General features: G+C 38.2%; 1 protein-coding gene across 3 annotated transcripts in view; it reads left to right on the forward strand.

Annotated features, from left to right (window-relative positions):
• Positions 1-20535, forward strand: part of nr6a1 (nuclear receptor subfamily 6 group A member 1) — a 145031-nt gene that overhangs the window by 90103 nt on the left and 34393 nt on the right. The window contains exon 1 of one of the 3 annotated variants that reach the window (XM_015379920.1): positions 15100-15246. The exons of 1 other annotated variant lie outside the window; for it this stretch is intronic. In XM_015379920.1, coding sequence (XP_015235406.1) covers positions 15222-15246 — 25 coding nt within the window. In that variant the 5' untranslated portion in view covers positions 15100-15221. Of the gene's footprint in view, positions 1-15099; positions 15247-18729; positions 18922-20535 lie in introns of those variants that run through there. One more of the 3 variants, XM_015379921.1, reaches the window with a different exon arrangement.

Genomic DNA, 20535 nt, shown 5'->3' on the forward strand with positions numbered 1-20535 from the left:
GTGTGAGGGATTGTATTTGAGTCAATGAGTCAATGCAATCAACTGGTTGTTCTTAGATAGAAACCTTTGAATCAATTTGACTGTATCATCTGTAAAGTGACATGTGTTGTGAATTTGGCGCTATAGAAATAAACTGAATTGAATTGAATTTATTAACCCATAGATATATTATGATATACATTTTGTTGGCTGAAATCGGTACTTCTCTAAAGAATACAGAGATGCGCAACACAAAAGTAAGATTTGGACTTTAGAATGTAACATTAAAATAAAAGATATCTAATTGTTCCTATTTATTGATTGTAGCATGTATTGTGTTTATAAATTATGCGCTGAACTTTCTGTGTATTTTTTTCTATTTTTGGCGTATATATGGCATATTCATGACGAGTCCAGAGCTTATTTCGAATGGCAACCTTACTTCTGCATAAAGCACGGCAGCGTAATGGGCATTACGAAGCATCAGTTAAAGCCGCGAATGATACAGCCCTCCAAAAAAACAAAGAAAGAAGGTTTGTAGTCCCAGCAGATCCAGCGTCATGTCTGCTAGGAAGTTTGTAAGGTTGTGGCCATGGATGTGAACGCAAGGAGGATCCATCACACTCACCTTCTTGCTCACCCTATGATGGGGCTGCAGACTGGAGGAGAAGTTACTCATAGGTTTTGAAAAAGCTAGGTACCATGACTTATGAGTAACTTACACTTAACTTATGTCAATGATCAGATAACTTACCTGTAACTTATGGTCCACGTATGAACACAATGTACTTCAACATGCTCATAACTTATACAAAACGTACCCTTATCCAACATATGCCAGCCTGATTTAAGCCAGATTCTCCATACATCAGGCATATGCTGGTCTAAATCGTCAAGGTGTGACAGGGGCTTTGGTTCGACATCAAAGGTTGCATGTTGGACTACTAATTTCTAACCCAAACAAACACGTTTTTTGCCTCTTATGTTTTAGATCTGGTCATACAGTATTCTGTAGACTATATTCAGTCCTGTTTTCTCATAGTTCAGCTCGATCTTTGTTTAAATATGGGTGTTCTTCCTTTTTTCATGACTGTATTATACTGTATAAAAATATCTTATTAAAAGAGTGGGTTTTTCTCAGACTAGAAATCTTTCAGACAGGCACTGCCATGAAGATTGCCAGCCTGTATGGAGCATCTGTTACATGTATGCAGAGTATATAGGAATTATTCTACCCTGTTTCTCCACATAATAAAGAACTTCTGCTCATTTTTACAGCTTATTGGTCACAGTGGGCTTTTAATACCATCTACAACTTGCCCTGCAGCAAAAGCTTCATGGGAAATAAGCTGAGCATGAAATATTTAACAAATTTTCAAGCCTTTGGCTCCAAAAGTAGATAAAGAGAGGATCCAGTTTTTGATCCACGTCAGCCAGATCTTAGCAAAGCTGTGGGCCGATCCTTGAGTCGAAGGGGGCAAGCTGATAATTACTAAGTGAGCGTGATCGTGTTATACAATGCATGCACATCTTTGCTCAGTGCCATGACCTTCTCTGCTGAGGATTGCGTCTTCCTAACTTTGCCCTTTTACTGGGGCATGTTGTGTAAGTGAAGGGGGCACAATGTGAATAATGCTGTTATTTGTGCAACAGCCTTTGCTGAGTGGAGAGCTAACTGGAGCCGTTCGGCAAGGTTCACGGCTGTTATTCCTACAGGCCATGAGCGTGAAAGGAGCTAATGCCATCTGACAGTTCTGGAGCAAGAAGAGGAGGGCTGGACAGAAAAGGAGGAGAGGGAGAAGGGGGGGGTGCTAAGAGATAGAGCGATCAAGAGGGGTTGGGGGCTGTTGGATGAGAGAAAAATAGTGGATGAGCTTGATATGGACAAAGCAGGGCTGAGGAATAAGGGAAGGGAAGGGCTAAGGCAGCGCTACTATGAAGACCTCTATTGTTATTTGCAGTAGAAAGGGGCCTCTGAGATCAGCTGCTGCTTATCAGCATAAGCGTACTTTACACGTGTCCCAAAATGTTGGAAAAACACACATGAAGTGAGCCCTGTAAAGATGTAGCCTCAGGTCATCTTTTCAACACCTACTTGTGCTTTCAGGCGCTGCGACAGACTCTATAACGGCTGCCATTTTAAAAAATCTAAGAGGGAATCCAGCGTAGAGGTTGAGGATTAAGTTTCAATATCATCCCCAAAATGAGAGGATGCACAGGCACCCTGCTGGCCATTTGCTGATGCGAGAAACTGCTTTGTCGCCTAAAAAATAAGAGCTAAATGAAGTTGTACTTGTTTAACGCTGATGGAAAGCGGAGGGCTGGCTGTGAAAATGGACAGATCAAGGGGAGAGGGAGAGGAAGTGAGGTGGGATCCCACTGTAATTTGACAGGCTCCAGTGCCGCTCTGGCTTGAGCAGCTCTTCTTTTGAAGGAGGCGTATAGCAGACACCCTGCTGCCAGCCCAACCTGTCATTAGAAAGATGGTAACAAGACACAGTGAGGTGATGTTTGTTGTGTCTCACTTACTTCCAACGCTCATAAATCTGAGATGTTCATCCAATGCTGGTTAAAAGCATATGGAGAGAAAGTCACCCTTTCAGTCTCGCATAGTTCCTTCTAATGATTGTTTACTATTGCATTTTTTGTGACTTATTTAATACAGTTCAAAAAATATTTTAGAATTTATATTAGGAAAAAATAGGTGACGGAAATTTTAATCCATTAATTTCTATTAGTTGATAAAGATTTTTAAATTTTTAGCATTTTAAAGCAATCAAATTTGTTCACATCCAAATTCCCGAGCCTGGAACGTTTGTATGTTTCTGGCACGACTGTATCTGACGCACAAGCCGTAGCAGGATCCAGTTTTTATGACACAAGGGTTGATTGTTGCTTTAAAAAAACAACCGGGCTGGATTTTGGGAAGGATCATTTCCCTGTGCAGGTTGTGTAAAAAGATGTTTGCTTAGCTCTGTAAATCACATCTCAGTCCAAATACGTTTTCTTCTAAAAGAATTTAAACTATAGAAATCACAGCATGGATGGTTGGTCTCAGTAACTGGCTTAAGGATAAAAAAGAGGCTGAATAGCAGCTATTAAAACTACAATGCAATGGATTTTATTTTAATTCATTATAGCTCTGCTGTCAGTATTACAATCTTGAATCTCTGCTGCAAATGTTAAATTCTTAAAAAGGCAAAATTGGTGTCCTTGTTGCTTATTTTCCTATCTTTAAGAAATTAGATTTTTCCATAATTATTGCTTCACATACTGTTTAAATATCTAAAGAATTTTGTTTTAAAAAATGTTAGAGGGTTCCTGAAACAATGCAATGCTGAATAATTAACTTTGTAGCAAACAGATGGGTGAGTAACCGAAATTACAGATTTAAAACCAGAAATCTCTATTTATTCAATAGTTTAGGAGCAAAAATGACATTTATTTTGTTGCTGTTGGGTTTTTGATCAATGTGATTCACTTGATTGTCAATATCAGTCAAGTTTTACAACTCGTTTTCATTTGTCTGGACACCCTTAAAACGAAGAAGTTAATCAAAATTATGATTATTTTCAACAAACTTTGCAATTTCAATTTTATTGCAATTTTCTTTTGCTCTAAGCAAAAGCATGTAGGTGTTTCCCTCTAGGGTTTCAGATTTTTCGTCACTTTGAAAGCTTGCTTGTCCAGAGTCCACTGTTGCAGGACTTCACTGTAACCTTTGCACGAAAAAGTTCTTATTTCTACCAACATACATGGATCTCTCTGCTACCTGATTCTCTCTCTTCCCTTCTTTGTAGCAAAACACACTTTAAGTGCATAACCACCAACTAAAGGGCTGGAGGAAGAAATTTAGTTTTACTCTTGTTAACTGTAATGTGATTAAAATTTAGTGCCTCTGCCATTTGAAAATTGCCTTTTTTTAAATTGTGATTATATTGCTAATTTATGTTTGTAAATTTAAGTTTAATATATTGTCAAACTTTAAATATTTATTTTCTTTTTATTACACTATTTGCCTGCACTGTTGGGTTTTTGTATTGTTTTGAGCCGCTAAAATTTTGTTGTACTCTAGGAATAATGGTAAATAAATACTTAAACGTAAACTAAAAATGCATTAATTGATGAGCGCTAATTGTTATAACAAATATTGAATTAAACCCAGCTTTGGTCAGATCCCACATGTTGACTGGATAATACAGTGTTTATGCACTCCCCCCTCCTTTAAGGTGTTGAAATTTGTAAAATTAAAGGAACGCCTTGTGTTCACCACCCTGTATCAATGATCTCATAGATTTTTCATCCACAAGAAAATCTATGAGATCATATCCTGTCATGTAGTTTTTATTTTTAGAGTGGCACGGCCATTCTAAATATAATATATATATATATATTTCTTAATTTTTTGTTCATTTGGATGCATGGTTGAAGTCACTATTGCTTCCTCATCGTTATTAAAAGGCTTTTTGCCCCAATTGACAGAAATTTTAAAATTAGAAATAATTTCATCCACTTTAACACCTTAATTCAAGCTCAGAAAAAGTAACAATGGAACAGATGACCTCAACCAGACATGTTGTGCTATTTTGATTATTCGAATGAAGGTTTTTGTGCCAGAACTGTCTTTTAGTATCATGGACAAAATCATGAGACAAAACATATTTTCCAACAAGATTTTGGGAAAACAACATCCATGCATGGAAGTTAATTTCCCTTCTGTGGCCTCTGACCTACAGCTGTTGCAACTGTTGTCAAAATCTCCCATCACGTATAACTTTAACTATTCTGAATGTTGCTTGTATACGAAGGTAAAACAGAGAAAACTTGTCCAGAGGATGTTTCCTCTGCAGCTCTTAGAAAAACCATTGGCTTCCGTTCTGAGGCTTTTCGGGTGAACCGTGAGATAAACTTTGTGGTGGGGGTCTCTGCTTTGAAGCTGATTAAAACCTGCTTCATGTCTAAGTCCGTCTACATTTTTTCATGATCTTTGTTTGGGGTTTAGTGCCACAGTTTGTGCATTTATGTAAAAAATCTAGTAAATATTCCCCACTCTGAGACAAACACGTCTTGTTTAGTGTAAAATGAACTCCAGCAACCTTAAAGAGCAACATTCACCTCTGGATTTATGGACAATGTTCAACAACCACTGGAATACAAGCCTCTTCTGTTGGCGGAAACCAAACGGCATCAAAGGTGGTTTGGGTTCTCTGGCGGCAGATAAGAAGATTAGGAGGCAGAGCATCCCTCAGCAGCCCACATCTATCGAAGAAAATGGCTGCTGCTGCCTCTAGGGGCACATTGTGATCCACTTTGATCAGCCTCTGGCTGTTTGTGAGTGAACAAGTCAGCTCAAGCTGCTAATCCATCTTTCTCTTTGTCTTCTGAAGGAGAGCTCTGCAGCTCTGTGCTTATATGACACCGCCCTCTGGTGACGAACTGAAGCACTGCTGCAGTAGATAGACATTCCTCCCTATGAGAGGGCAGTTTGATTTGATTTTATCCTTGGAGTCTTCAGACTCTCTCTTCTTGCACATCATTAAGAAAATTCTTTCCAGCATTTTCAAAACTTTCTTTAAACTGGCAAACATTGTGAAACATTTCATACCTTTCTCCTTGAAATAGGGGAATTCTGGAAATCTTTTAATTTATCTTTGTGATACTTGTTGCTGCTGTAAACTGCTAATAAACAGGTGCATTTCTGACTCCTTCTGTGCTAGATTGAAGCCATTTCTTCATACCTCAGCATGCAGGCTGTGCTTTTTATTTCCAAACAGGTTTTTGGATTGTTTTTGAGACCTCCAAATAACTTATAATTATTAATTTTTTTCTTCCTCTTTGAAAGGCTTTAAAAGGCAACTGTAAAAGACCAATGCTGCCTTTTACAGTTGCCTTTTGTATCTCTGCTTCTGTCTCCTTGAACCCCAGTCGGCCTCTGCAGATGGCTGCTCACACTGAGCCTGGTTCTGCTGGAGGTTTCTTCCTGTTATAAGGGAGTTTTTTCCTCTCCACTGTCGCTACAAGCATGCTTAATGTGAGGGATTGGATTCGATAAATCAGTCGATGCAATCAGCTGGTTTTCTTTAGACAGAAACTTATACATTTGACTTTATGATCTGGTGAACTATAAAATGCCTTGATGACATGTGTTGGCACTATATAAATAAAACTTAATTGAATTGAATTTATCCGGAGCCGAGTCTCAGAAGTAGCACTCTAGGCTGCTCTAGCAGTCATAATTTATAATTATGCTATGTATTTTATGATGTACCGTACAAACTCTTTAATGACTGGTTATTTTTCAGAATTTCACTTTCCGTTTCACTGACGTGTCTCCAGTTGCAGAAAAGTCTCAGAGGAGAAGGGTGTCAGCCCTTCCACATCTGTGAATTAAGTTAATAGTGAAAGTAAAAGTGTTTAACTTTTTCTAACTCCTAATCCTGGAGGTTGATGACATTTGGCTGAAGGATCGATCTCCTGTAGTGGTCTGTGTTCCAGCGGGTCTTATGGAGCCTATCATTTTAGGTACTGTTGTTGAAAAGGATCTTCAGGAATCTCAATTGTTGTTTTTATAAGTAACATAATGGTATTACTCCAGCCTTTTCAATGGCTTCTACTGCTTTTCTTAAGGCCTGGATTATGTAGCCCAACATGACTACATAACTAGAGAAAATATGCTGCATCTTGCTGAACCACTGAAGGACTGAAGCTTTCTTCGGAGGTCTCGGCTGTGTCCCTTTGCCGTGTATGACTTCATTGCTGTATACCCAGTCCACTCTGTTATTTACGTAAAAGCTGAGACGTAGGTTCCTTTTCACCACCTGACATTATTCTTCACAATAGAAAAAGTGTTTTGAAGATCTCCAGCCATTCCCTCTGTCCTCTTCACTTTCAAGAGAATAGTAGTTTCCATACCATGCCTCAAAGTGGTCCACCATGCAACTTGTTCTTTTTCTGATCCCTGACTTTGGAAGTATTGGAAGTCTGAGGTGAATTGACTGAAATGAATCAAGGGAGTGGTCCTTCCTGTGACACTGGCCTGGGGATGTTAGGTACTTGGTTTTCTTCACTTTTGGAAACTCATCTAAAATGGTTAAAGTTCTGCTTCATCAGCCCACCGGCGTCTGTCAGTCTGACAGCCAATCAGAGCCAGTCTGGTAAATTCCAAGTAGACTGTCATGTGCTGTTTATTGAGCTATGGATTCTGTCTGGCCACACTTGCTGCTTAAATGGCTATAAGCTTGTTAGTTAGCCTGCCTGTCAGTGGTACCAAATGCAACCTGCTTGGAGAAAAAAGTCCTCAAGTTTATATGCTGAAGACATTTTATTTCTCCCCATTATTCATTCTCACTTTCCATTTTCCTCCAGGATAGTTTAGAGAGGAACAGAGTTCAGTTTTATTAGCTGCTCTAGTTTTATTTGTTGGGCTGTTTTGAAAACACAACTAGCTGGAAAATAAAATGTTCTCTTACTTTGTGCTCGGAGCAGAAAAAACAACATCTGACAAGCACATTACTCTGGTTTAGTTATGAGGAACATAATACTTTTATTCTGCTGCACTTATACCAAACAGGTCTTAGTAGTCTTTCAACCTCTGTTGTATAGTAGAGCAAATAGTGCTATCAAGACATTGACAGAGGCTTAGACTGATCCTGAAACAACCCGGCTTTGGGTTGGTTAAGTATTTGAGGAGGTCAAAGGTGAAACCAAAACTTTATCACAAGACTGAGAAGAGGAAGGACTCCATTCTTCCTGGCTTTTTTTTCTCTCTTCCAAGGATTTTAAGAATTCATTGTCATCTTTTAGTCAACTGTCTCTTCGCCTGTGGTTGTTATTCTTAATGCAGTATTATTAGACACAATCAGTCTCAAAGGAAAGTTCATATTATTGGAAAAAACAAGCTGTCCTATTAATGTCTGATTGTAGTCATTCTCAGAGAAAGCTCACCCTTTTAAATTCTGTTTTCTTAATCTTTGGCATATATAAATACTTTATATATTTATCTTTTTCATCATCAGGATTTAAACAACTTTTTGAAATGTTATTGCTTTGATGAATTTGCCTATAATCAGTATTATTCCTTTTTAGATAATTTATTGAATATTACTGTTGAACAGAATTCATGATATTCAAATAGTATCTTTTTTTTATAAGAGTGATGTTCTAGGATTGAATCTTTATGTCAAATGCATCCTCAATAAACGCCCTGCCTGTTATTGAATATTTGAAAACTTTTCTATGCCACTACATGGCATCTTATCCTACCCTTCAATTTAACTTAATTATTGTATTTTGATTCCCTTGGGCCCATAGAAGGGGGTGGTAGCCCAGGGCAGCATTAAGACAAGTTGCCACAGGTATCATGAAAATCTTAATACCATACCAGCATCCAGCAGATGCTTACTCATTGCAAAACCTTTTTAAACACTTCAACAAGCAAAATTGATAACTATAATTTGTTACAGTAACGCAGCTAGTGGACTTAGCTGCTCTCAACATCTGGTGAGCTTTGTCATCAAACAAAATTCCCCCTGTCATAATAATGAAAAGTATAAAAGACCTTTTGGGGGTGCTTTCTCAGGGGTCATTAACATCGGTCAGGTCAGCTCGGTTTAATGTGCCCTTTGGAAGTTCAGGAAAGAAACACCGCATTGATCAGCTGGTCACCAGGCCCCTGAGAAGCAAATGCATCTGGGAAATGTAACAGGGATCATTGTAAAGCTAATCTCCAGGAGTGGAACCAACCTGGGCACACTGAGGTCGGCTGCCATCACCTAAAACAAATGGCTAAACAGAGAGAAATCTCAGAACTTAAAAGCGGTTATACCTTGATAAGCAATTATTTGGACCAGTTTTCTACCGACATCTTACCAGTTTCAGAACCAACTGGATTAGTGATTACTGCAAATCTGTGTGAAAAAGATATTTATCCATATATTTCCAATTATTTTTTTTCTTTAACTCTTAAAAATCAATTATCTTCTGTTTGTAGCCTTCATCCCAGTGTTAGTTTATACTGTGAGAGCTTCTGCAGTCAGATTGTTGGTATTTTACAAAAGGCGCTTTAGGGAAGAAAAAGGTTGTTTTTTTTTGTTTTTTTATTGCAAAATCTATAAAAACAAAAACCCTAAATATTTCTCCAATATTTTTTTTAATCTGTTAGAATTCTTTGATGCAAACCAGTTATCTTGAAGCCAATCACGGGGTTGCTCTTTCACCACCCAATCATCACTGGTTCTCTGTCTATTTCGATAATTATGCATTTAAATTGCATTTGAGTTAGAAATGCCGTATAACCGCAAATTATCATCAGAAAGTTTAAATTAATAAAAAAAAAAGGTAATTTTGTCACTGAGTCAGTTTGCTGTATTAAGGTTTTTTTTTCAAACATTGTTAAAAGCAAAATGACACCAAGTAAGATTAATACAAAGCAATAGTTGATACCAAGAAAAATGTATTCACAAGATGTAGAAACTCTGAGTTTGACATTTTCATATATGGGGGAATCTAGCAACAAGTTCACCCAATAGTTGGGGCTAAGATTAATATTTCAGAATCTTCAGGCTCCTCATAGTGTGCTAAACTATCTGATAAAGGAGGGACAACATGCTTGTTTGCAAAGATGGACTTAAACAGAACATATTTTCATGGACTGTGTCCTTTTACACTAACCTGACTCCGCCAGATGGATTTGCTCCGCATATCCATCTGGAAACCTTCGGTTGAAGTAATTTTGGGAAGGGGCGAAAATACTGGTTAGCTGATTGGCCTATGTTGGTGATAGACGGGCCAAATAAACCAATCAGATCAATGAAGCATATGACGTACTAACCGCCAGGCTACTCTTGCCGAAACCAGTCGGGAGAAGAGCAAAAACATCTTTTCCTCTGAGAAAAGCCTCCAGAGCAGTGTTTTGCTCTTCTTTCAGTGAAGAAATACTCTGTAATTCTGATAAAACTTGCTCGATAGTCACGCTAACGCTAGTTTCATCGGCTGAAGCCGCCATGTTCTTTAGACTGAACTATTGCGCTTCTCGTTGCGTCACACCTCAACCCGCCTCAAAGCCAACGCTGACTGGACGTTCGTTTGGTGAACGGCTCCAAATTTTCTTCAACGGAGAGTCTCCAGACTGATTAGCGAGTGAAATCTTGAAAGCTCACAAGATCAGGATGGTCTCACGAGGCTACTTTTACACGGTTTGGAAGCCCTAAAAAGGGGCTTCTCACAGGGTTTTGAAACAGTTTGGCACAATTCACACCAAGTGCATCATTCCAAATGTTTTGCACCAGCTGTTAAGCATGGTGGTGGAGGGCTGATGATTTGGGCTTGTTTATTAGTCACAAAGCCTGAGGCCATCTGTCCCAACAGCAGGCTGACAGATTTTAGACTGCAAGAGGAAGATTTCACACAGAGCAGCAAAGCTGCAGTACAAGTGAATAAAGCAAAAATGCAGCCAGGCGTGTTGCTGTGGCCCAGAAAAAGTCCAGATCTCATCCTGACTGATGTTGTTGAAAACTTGAAAGGTTGCATAGAAAGTTAAGACATTGTTGTAACAAGCTTTTTGGTTAAATAATTCATGGTATGGTGTTTAGTTTTAGTCTGTTACTGGAACTCTTTTGCATTTAACTCTTAATATATTTTTATTACCAGGCAACCAGCTTCACATGTCCTGTTAAACATTTTGGTAAAATGTGTACTTGATTTACTCTGACTGTATATCGGGGGAGGAAAAGTGTGGCTCACGCCTGTTTATCTTGAAGCTCTTTGTCTGTAGAATGAAGAGGTTTGTGACAGTGTGTTGGTGGAGGGGGAAGGGAGCTTAAACACAAGAAATGCCCTTTGTTACTCAACTATTGAAGGAAATTCTGAAAGCTAAAGAGCAGCCTTTTTAAGCTGACATTAACTTTATTAAAACCTATTGTAAGCAACTTTAGCGTTTTTAAAGGACATTTTAGGATGTATGAAGGAGATGAAATGAAAATAAAACATACAGGGGTCAGACTGTAGATGTTTACATAAAAATAAAGTACTGTAATGCGACAACTTACTAAAGGATTTCATGACAGATGACCAAGATATTTAATTGTTAATACATATAATGGCATTTAAAAGATACAGGAAGCCTTTATTTCTTAAATAGAGTTTAAACTTATTGGCTTAAAATGAAGGATAGGAGTTTCAGGTAGAATTGCCTTTTAGCACCGTAAATAATAGATAAGCAGACCGGCAGGATGTAGAGCTATAGGGGTTTCATGTTAAGCCTGAGGTAACTCCGCTCACTTTGAAAAAAAAACAGTCAAAACTCTGACTTTGCCTGATTTTAAAGGTCAAAGACAACATGGCTGATCATCTTTGTCATGGAAAAAAAAGTCACAAAAGCAAATGATACCCTAAGCACAATCCTTCTAACAGTTAGCCTCTCAGATGGAAGGAAGTACTATCAAATATTATAATGACCTTTATTTGTCATTGCAACATTTCAACAGCCCATGCATTTAACCCTTCCTGGGCTGCCTCTGTTTTGCTAAAGGGCTGAATGTGACAGTTTATGAAATTCAGATCAGGGAACTTGCAGCCTTTCCAGGACACAATCCCTCTGCTTTAACGGTGCTTTCCATCTGTTTTCAGAAATTTCGATTTCTGAACTCAAAGTTTGAAATTTCAACAGGACGGTGGCCAAAAGTTGGAATTAAACCCTGAAAAGCAACATGACCATGCCAAACTTTTACATTCAAAATGACTGCTGCTTGCTTTGAAACTAGAGCTGCCACTAAAACTAATTTTCTTCTTTTTTTTCTTCTTTTTTTACAAAAAAAATTATGATTTATTGAACCTGAAAATAGCATTAAATTCCACTGGAACATTCATTAAAAGTAAACACCTACAACATTACACTGAAATCATCACCAACCACATTTAAAAACCACCCACTGATGCATAGGATCAGTTCGCAGTAAAACAGCAACAGTTAAAGGAGTCGGAGGAAAAGGAAAGTGTCCATGCAGAAGAGTCTGGGGTTCTCACGTTTCTTCTAAATGCAAACTAAACAATCTAATAATGAGGAAAATCCCTTTAGAGGCTGATTATTCACGTCTGGCTTCATTTTAAGGGAATAGTTCTGAATCTTTGAGGCGAGGTTCTGATGGCGAGCAGCAGCAGATCCGACCCCCATCCGGACCAGCGTCAGACCAGCGTACCCCAGTCAGACCAGCGTACCCCAGTCAGACCGGCGTACCCCCGTCAGACCGGCGTATCCATAGTAAACACGCAAGATTTCAGATTTGCGTTTATCCCTTTAGTTTTCTACGAAAACACAAGGTCAGATCGCAATACGCTTAAAAAAACACCAAAACTAAGTAATTAAATTGTTTTTTTTGTACATGACTAAAGGAATAAGAGTTTAAAGATTAGTTTTCATGCAAAACTAAAGAGATAAACTAAAGACGATAAACTGACTATGCTGGTCTGACTGGGTATGCTCATCAACAAAAAATTTTCTAACGACCAATCTTCAGACAAAGTTTTTTTATTAGTCGACTAATCGTATCGGCTAATTTCCCCCCCAAAAAATCCCCAATGTTTGGGGTTGGCAGAATGGCTAAGTTGTTACGCCAAGTAAAAAAAACAAAAAATCACATTTGCTTTGTGTGCATGTGCTCATGATAAACCATACTTCACAAGATTTATAAAAAGCACATGTTAACTAGGCGTTTAAACAGTAAATCAAAATGTTATGTGGTATTTTCCTGTTCAGTGTGTTTCCTTGTATCGTGGTTGTGTCCCGTTATTCTGTCGGATGAGCATACCCAGTCAGACCAGCATACACATAGTCAATACCAGTTTATCCCTTTAGTTTATCCATTTTGCTTTGTACGAAAAATAGACTTTAAACTCGCAGGTGTGTATCTCGTTAGTGATGTACAAAAAATCTATTTAATTACTTACTTTTTTTTTTTTTTTGAAGGGTACGGCAATCTGACCTTATATTGTTCTGGTTTTTTTGCATGACTAAAAAGATAAAGGCCCATCAAAAATCATTTAAAGTCTATATTTCCCACAAAACTAAAGGGATAAACACAAATCTAACATCTTGCTCTTGTGTATTGACTATGGGTACGCTGGTCTGACTGGGGTATGCTGGTCTGACGGGGGTACGCTGATCTGACAGAACACTGTTATAAGCCAACGAAGACTAACAGTTTACAAACCACTCAATCACCAGCTGCCCGAAAGTATTCCCATACTTTGGATACTTTTGATATTCTAGCAGATGTCTCTGTCCTCGATTTAGACTCACCCCCACTGCAATTTTCGTATTACGCTCAAAACCAAAACCAACAGTAATAGAAACTAGTGCTGTGGAGCGGAATTACCTGAACTCGGATGAGCCGTTTGCTCAGACCAAAATACATAGGCGACAAACAGGCAGACAAAAAAATTGCCATAGATGGAAAAAAATATCAGTCTATGAATTTTCATTATCGACTAATCGCGGCTGCACTAATTGACACAAATGAACCTGTCATAGTTTGACATTTTGTCAATTTTATGTGTTCTATTTTTCACTGTTTTTTAAATATGATGTGTCAAAGCTTTATCTGCAAAAACGGGTAATGTGATTTATTTGGGACAATAACAGATGGATAACTTTACTGGCTGAAACATCGCTTCAACTTATGGCCTCTTCAGGGTCATTACAAGTCAATACACAAGTCATATATACCCAGAAAAAAACAAAAACACATAAACCAATGGGGATGGTGCTTTCTGACTGGTTAAACCAATGCCCATTAAGCCCTGTCTGAAAACACTTGAGCTTTAAATTGGACATACCATACCACACTTATAACTGTACTTAATTATCACAAAAATATAAACATGCAAAAGCAAGACACCACAACCAAAGCAACACTAAAAATAATAGTATGATGGAAAAAAAACTGGAACACCAATAAGCCATTCCATCACAGATTAATTTCTACACATATTTATAAAAATGCCATGTATAAATGGCTAAGCTTTAAGCTCAAATATCTCCATTGACTTTAATATGACCCCCTTTCTGGCTGACTTTAACTTATGTGGTGGTTTGTAATTACTCTGAAGGAGACCACAAGCTGAAACACGTTAGTCTGCTAATAAAGTTAGTTCTAAATGCATAAAGTGTTGCAGAGGTTTTCAAATGAAGTGTTTGTTGACTCTCTTCATGCACCTTGAAACTTTAAGTTGTACCAGAAACCTTTGAATATATGCAAAAATAGCTCATAATAGACTCCTGTTTTATTGTTATTGTAACACTGGCTGCATGGGCCATACTCCAACAATGAAGAATACAAGCGTCCACAACAGGAAACTGGAGCGTTCTCACTTTGGAGGGTTGCACTTCCCAGATGCAAGGTCAATGGAACAAGGCAAAACCTCTTGGCAGAACCTCTCCACCCTGCATAACCTTTATAAAAAAGACCTTACAAGTTTTAGTGTAGTGAAGTTAGTGAGTTTTATGTATTTATTTATTTTTTTAATAATGCCTACAGAAATCTGCATGTATGCAACATCCTAAAGTGAAGTGTTTACTTCACGTTTCCTGTTTTTTTCTGTTAATTATTAAAATTTATCACGTAGAACTAAATGGTGTCCATTATGATGCCTAAAGCTCAGACATCCCAACTAAGGTGCATTAAGGCCTTAAAGCTGGTGCTGGTACCTAAGAAGGTGAACTCTTGGGTCATTAATGTAGATTTTGAAGAGAATAAGACATATTATTTTTTTTTTTACATGTTAGCTCTTTATTAGCTTTCCTTGTTTATCGGTTTCACCCATGCTGCCGTGAGTCTGTGTGAGCCCAGCAGGCAACCTCAGTCTTCTGTTAGGGTTAGCTATGTATTCACACTTGCCACCTCTGTGATGTCTCTCAATGTGAAAGCTTCTTAAATGTGACTTTTAGTGCGGCCATGGTCATTAGCATTCACATTGGGGGCAGGGCCTTTGTGGGTGTGTGTGTTACTGGCGAGTTGTTGCTGGGAGAGTGAACAAGTGGTATTGAGTAGGGTGGAGCTATACAGAGGGTGGACCAAAAAGCTGGTTGGGTGACCGGGACAGGCTTGTCCAGTGTAGTGTGTGGTCAGGCTTAGGTAGGAAGGAAGCTGTGGGGTGTGGGAAGAGTCATGTCAAACCGTTGAGTCTAGGGTGTGGCTCACTGGTGAAACACTGGATGCTTTAATCCCCTTGTCAGAGCACTGGAGGGGATGAAGGAAGGGAACCCACTGGATGGTAAGATTCAGTTTAAGGCTAATTTTACCACTGGATTCAGGGTAATTATTCTGTAACTTCTTGGATTTTTTTAAAATTAAATTATTGAGGAGTCAGGTTGTTGTTTTGGAAGGGTATGTAGCTTCATTTTTAATTACTACATAAAAAAAATGCAGACTATAAACAAAAAAAAATCCTGATTCTGCTTTTATTATATTTTTTGAAGGCTTTAAATGAAGTTTGGTGGCTTAATGCCTACCAGTGTTCATTGGTTGCAGATGTAGTTCAGCACTGCAGCCTGATGCTGTGTCCAAGCTACCTTAGAAAAGTTATCACATTTTTTTGTTGATATTCAACTTAGACTTAGAAGACTTTGTCATTTTGTACTGACAGAGTGTAAACAAAACAAAATTTGTTCAGTAAAGCTCTGAAGAAATTTACATTTCTTAAAGTGTAGCAGTGATCAAACGTAAACATACTACTGAGATATGATTTACAGTTTTTCCAACATTCAGCGTCCCCCCCCCCCCACATTTTATTCAACATCCAGCTAATGGGGAAGAATATGTGATATGACAAAATTACAAAATAATTTAGCTTAACTTTTAGGTAATTCCATATAAAATTCAACCAGAATTCCACTCAGAATTCTGACCAAACTGAAGTCCAATAAGAAATCATTTATTTACCTTATTGGCTTTTGTAAAATCTTTCCCTCCACAGTAACTACTGCACAACAGCTGTCAAGATGATGCATAAATGCTTGTGATATTAGTGATCATATTGGTCATGGGCCAGTTTCTATATAACTAGGAAATCTGTATTATCTGCTTGTGGCTGGGTTGTTATCAATTTAAATGGGACGCTTTCCCAAAACGGATTTTCCACCTTTGTGGAGAATGAATCCTGGCATTTATTTTTCTGTGTCAGAGCTGCTGAGGCTTGACTGTTCTTTTTATTTTGGGGAAAAAATTATTTTATTAACGTTGTTTTTGAAACCAAAAAAATATATTTTATTATGCTAGCTTGCAAGCTAGCCACATATAAGGAAAACCCACATTATAGCTAAATATGCTTCATAAAAGTGTAATCTTTATATAGGTCAGGTGGTATTTTAACAACCAAGCATTTAAAGTTAATGAAACAAACATTCAGCATCGCTGTACAACAGATGTAGTTATGCTGTAGTTCAGGGGTCTGCAACCTGTGGCTCGAGAGCCACGTGTGGCTCTTTGGATCCTCTGCAATGGTTCTAAGAACTACCAAAAAAGTAAAAAAAAAACAAATTCACTGGACATTGTTTCTGAGTTTGAAGACATTTTGCTTCCCATCCAGGAAGCTTTTTCAATTCACTTTCCTAGATGGGAAGCTAAACGTCTTCAAACTGGGAAACAAAGTTCAGGGGATTGTTTTATAACCTTTTTTGCAATGACCTCAAAGACTGAGAATCTTCACCAGCATACTAAGAACTAACCAATGTATAATTACAAATACATGTCTTAGAAGCTTTAGTGGTTTCTATAAAGAATATTTAAATTCAATTTTTTATGGCAGAGTGACGTGTAAAGAACAAAGAATATGTTTTTAAAGCTATTTTTCTTTTAGTTCACTTAGAAATTATGTTTTACCATTATCTTAAAAGCTAAAAATACAAATAAACCGTATGTTATTTTATATGACAACAAATTTCCTATCGCAGATATTTTAACAGAAATATTTGGTTGTGTTTTATTAAAAAGCCATGTAATATTTTGTGGCTCTTGCTGCTTTTGATTAGTGTTGTGCCGATGCCATTTTTTGGCCCGATACCCGATATCTGTCTGTGCAGTATCGGCCGATACCATAATAATGTAATATAATTGCCATCATGGCTTTGTCAAGTTGCTGCCTACCTTTGGGAAGCAGGAAAAAACTTTTTATTGCCTACCAGGAGTGGGTGACAATAGTTGAATAAACTTATGGCTCTCAAAATGGTATTGGTGCCCTACTTGTTGGTACTCGCCGATACCGATACCACCATTTTAGGGCAGTATCGGGGCCCCGTCCGATACTGGTATCAGTATCGGTGCAACACTACTTTTGATTAACCAGTCTTGGGGCAAAATGGCACTTTAGATATGAAAGGTTGCAGACCCCTGCTGTAGATGAACTGTGGTTTAGCCAGTTTGAAAGGCATATATTCCATTTAATGTGAATCCAACTTCAGACAATCTCATTTATTTGAATTCTGCATTACATTCTAAAACCTATGAAGACACTTGTTGAGTCTCTCCCTCTCTACAAATACAGAGAGATAATCAAATTACATAATGCAATAAAAATCTTTAGCCTACATCAGTAAGCGAATGATGAAAAACTGTGTTTTTATGTAAATAAAACTGAAAGAGCACCAAATTAAGTTAGTTTAAAACTGAGCTAATAATTCAATTGGGACTAAAATGACCTGTGCATTCATACCAAGGCTGACCTGAATAAATTTCACCATTGTGAGATCAATAAAGTCAATCAACCAAACCTACGTTATGAGCTCTGTGCATTCACCACGGTTACAGTAGTTTAGCTTAGTGGTTTCTTCAGTGAAACAATTACATATTCCACAAGGAATTTGTACTCAGTTCCACAGCCATGTGCCTTGGGCGTTCTTGCTGCTCGTTATCGACACATAGAAAGTCTCAAAGAGAAAAGGTTCTGCCAAAATGATAAGTATGGTAGCTAAGCTTACCATAAATTATAAATAGTTGGCACCTAAATAAACTTAATTCTTGTTTTTTACATCTTCATAGCAAGAACAACTTTCTCTTTTGTTGCTGAATATTTGACAAGCTTTATTTCTATTTATATTATTTTTTCAACACAGCTTAAAAAGGACATACTGTCATTCTCTGGAATGGAGGTTAACTTACATCTATCACTTAAACATTTTTTTATTTTGCCTATATACTCGTAGAGGAGCAGGAATCCACCTAAATGGATTATTTACCCTGTGAATGTATTATGCATTTTTTTGTAAAATCATACTAAAAACATTTTTTATTTTAAAAGCATGTTAATAATGACCGCCGCACTGGTTTAAAATAAAAAGTAGAAACAGGTGGAGTGTCCTTAGAGGGGACCTATTTCGTTTCCAGACCACTCAGACTTGTTTCGGCTTTCCAAACCATTCGGTTTGTAAAGAAGTATGCAACAAACATCAGCCTTAACCTCTGCCTGTTCGACTAAGTGCCTCAATAGCTTAATATCTGTGTGTTTTGTCAGCTTGGACCTGTGTTTATGCTTGAGCATGCACTTTGGTCCTCCTCAGAAGTGCCAGAGGCATGGTTGAAGCGAAGGCTAATTTGGGTGAGGGGCGGGTGGTATTGTTGCACGTCAGAGAAAATAGGGCTATCAGTTCCACTCAGATAACCTTAGCTGTCATTGGACCTCGAGCCAAGTGGTGACCTTAGGGGCTTGAACTCTCTTGGTCATGTGACCAAGCAGTAAAGTGACCAGTGGAGTTGCCTGGCTCCGGCTTTGGCCAGAGAGAAGCAGGCTGCCGTGGGAAGAGGCTGCTGAGTGTGAGAAGAGAGAGAAGAAAGAAGAAAAATAAAGATAGAAAAGGGAGACATGAGGACACGGGGCCAGTTTTTTTTGAGTCGGGTTCATGCTTGACTGAGGTCCAGGTGGACTGGGAGAAGCATGAAATGGATACATGGGAAGGTAAGGATGGCTGCTGCTTTCTTTGAATGGGCCATTGGTAGATAGGGGAGGGAGGGGGGGGACTATATCTGTTCTTATTTATTAGTTATATTGTTGTGTTGCTAATCTCACTGCTGTATAATATAAAGCTCTGTTTTGAGAAAAAGGTTGGTGTTTTTTTTGTTTTTTTTTTCATTAAAACTGGTTTTAAGAACTAAGACACCAAACAGGTTTCACATGTTTTAGACATGCAACCTTTGTGGTTGATTCCAGCTGGCAGATGTTCCTGCTGTGTATAGTTAATGATTTTCATCATGCAGTAATGAGCTGAGAGAAAAGCCGTGCCCTGGCGGTGATCAGTGCTTTCATTTGTTTCCAGAGGTGTGCTGTAATGGTTTCCAGCGCACCTCTGTATGAATTCATCTTGTTGCATGGCTTTATGTTTGGCAGCAGTCAGCAGTGTTGGCACAGAACCTCAAAGAACAAGCTGCTGACTCGCCTTTGTGTTGCAAAAGCTTTCTTCACCTTTTGTGCTTTGTAGCTTTTCAGCACTGTTTCCTTTCAAAGTAGCTTAATTGCTTTCACCTGAGGAAATATTACCATATTTATTTGGAAGATTTAACATTACTGTCCCACCCACCAAACTGCCCCTCCCTCCTTTGTTTTACTTGTATTACAGGAGTTTGGAATGTGCTCTATCTTAACTCTTTGATTTATATCACATGATGAAGGACAGAGATTCACAGTGGAGGTTTTTCTTGCTATGTTGATAAAAAAAAAAAAAGATTTTCAGGTGTTAAAACCCACTAAATGAATGTAGGTCTTGTTTGATGTTTTAGAAATTTCTTTTTGGAGGACAAGCATGTGGAAAGACCCTGTTACTGTATTCATCCCCTCCCCCTCATGTTAATCCCTCAGCCAGCATTCTTGTTTGTTTGTGTTCCAGTTGAAGGAGTGTTAACTCCATACTGTTACTGCTTCAGCATGAACACCTCCTGTTTTCCCGCAGTCGCATGTGTTGGCCAAGCATATGAGAAGGAAAGAAAAAAGACTAAAGAAGTGATGCATTAGGAGGTTGTTGGATGTGTATTGGGGGACGGATCAATGTGTGAAGATCAATTGTGGCAGTGGGGGGAGGTCAGGGACTACTGTGACTCTGCCTATTAATAGCCAGTGACAGAGGTTAGTCATTGCTGCCTCACACGCTGCTTTTCCCCTCATTTTGCTGAAACACAGCCATCTCAGCTGGCCTGATCATGCAAAGCAACCCATCAGGTCCATCATGTTGCAGATCTTTGTCTTTTAAGGGTGTGTTATTTTGAACTGCACCCTCCTCCCAGCACAAACATCCAAACAGGCAATTGAACTCTCTGATGCATTGCTAATGTAACTTTCTTCATGCTTGTGCTTGCAATGAAAACATTTGGCTCACTTTTCTTTATAAGCTGATAAACAAACTGAGGACCTTTTTAAATGGTCAGTTTTTCTCTTTTTTTGTTATCCATTTTGTATCAAATATCAGTAATAATTTTCCTTTGTCTCCGTAGTAAATTTAAACGTAAAAACTAAGCTGTTTGATTTTATATATCTATATATAAATCTATATATGGGCGGAATCAATTAATCGGATTAATC

The sequence above is a fragment of the Cyprinodon variegatus genome, unplaced genomic scaffold, assembly GCF_000732505.1.
Source record: "Cyprinodon variegatus isolate N-32 unplaced genomic scaffold, C_variegatus-1.0 Scaffold203, whole genome shotgun sequence".
Taxonomy (NCBI): Eukaryota; Metazoa; Chordata; class Actinopteri; order Cyprinodontiformes; family Cyprinodontidae; genus Cyprinodon; species Cyprinodon variegatus.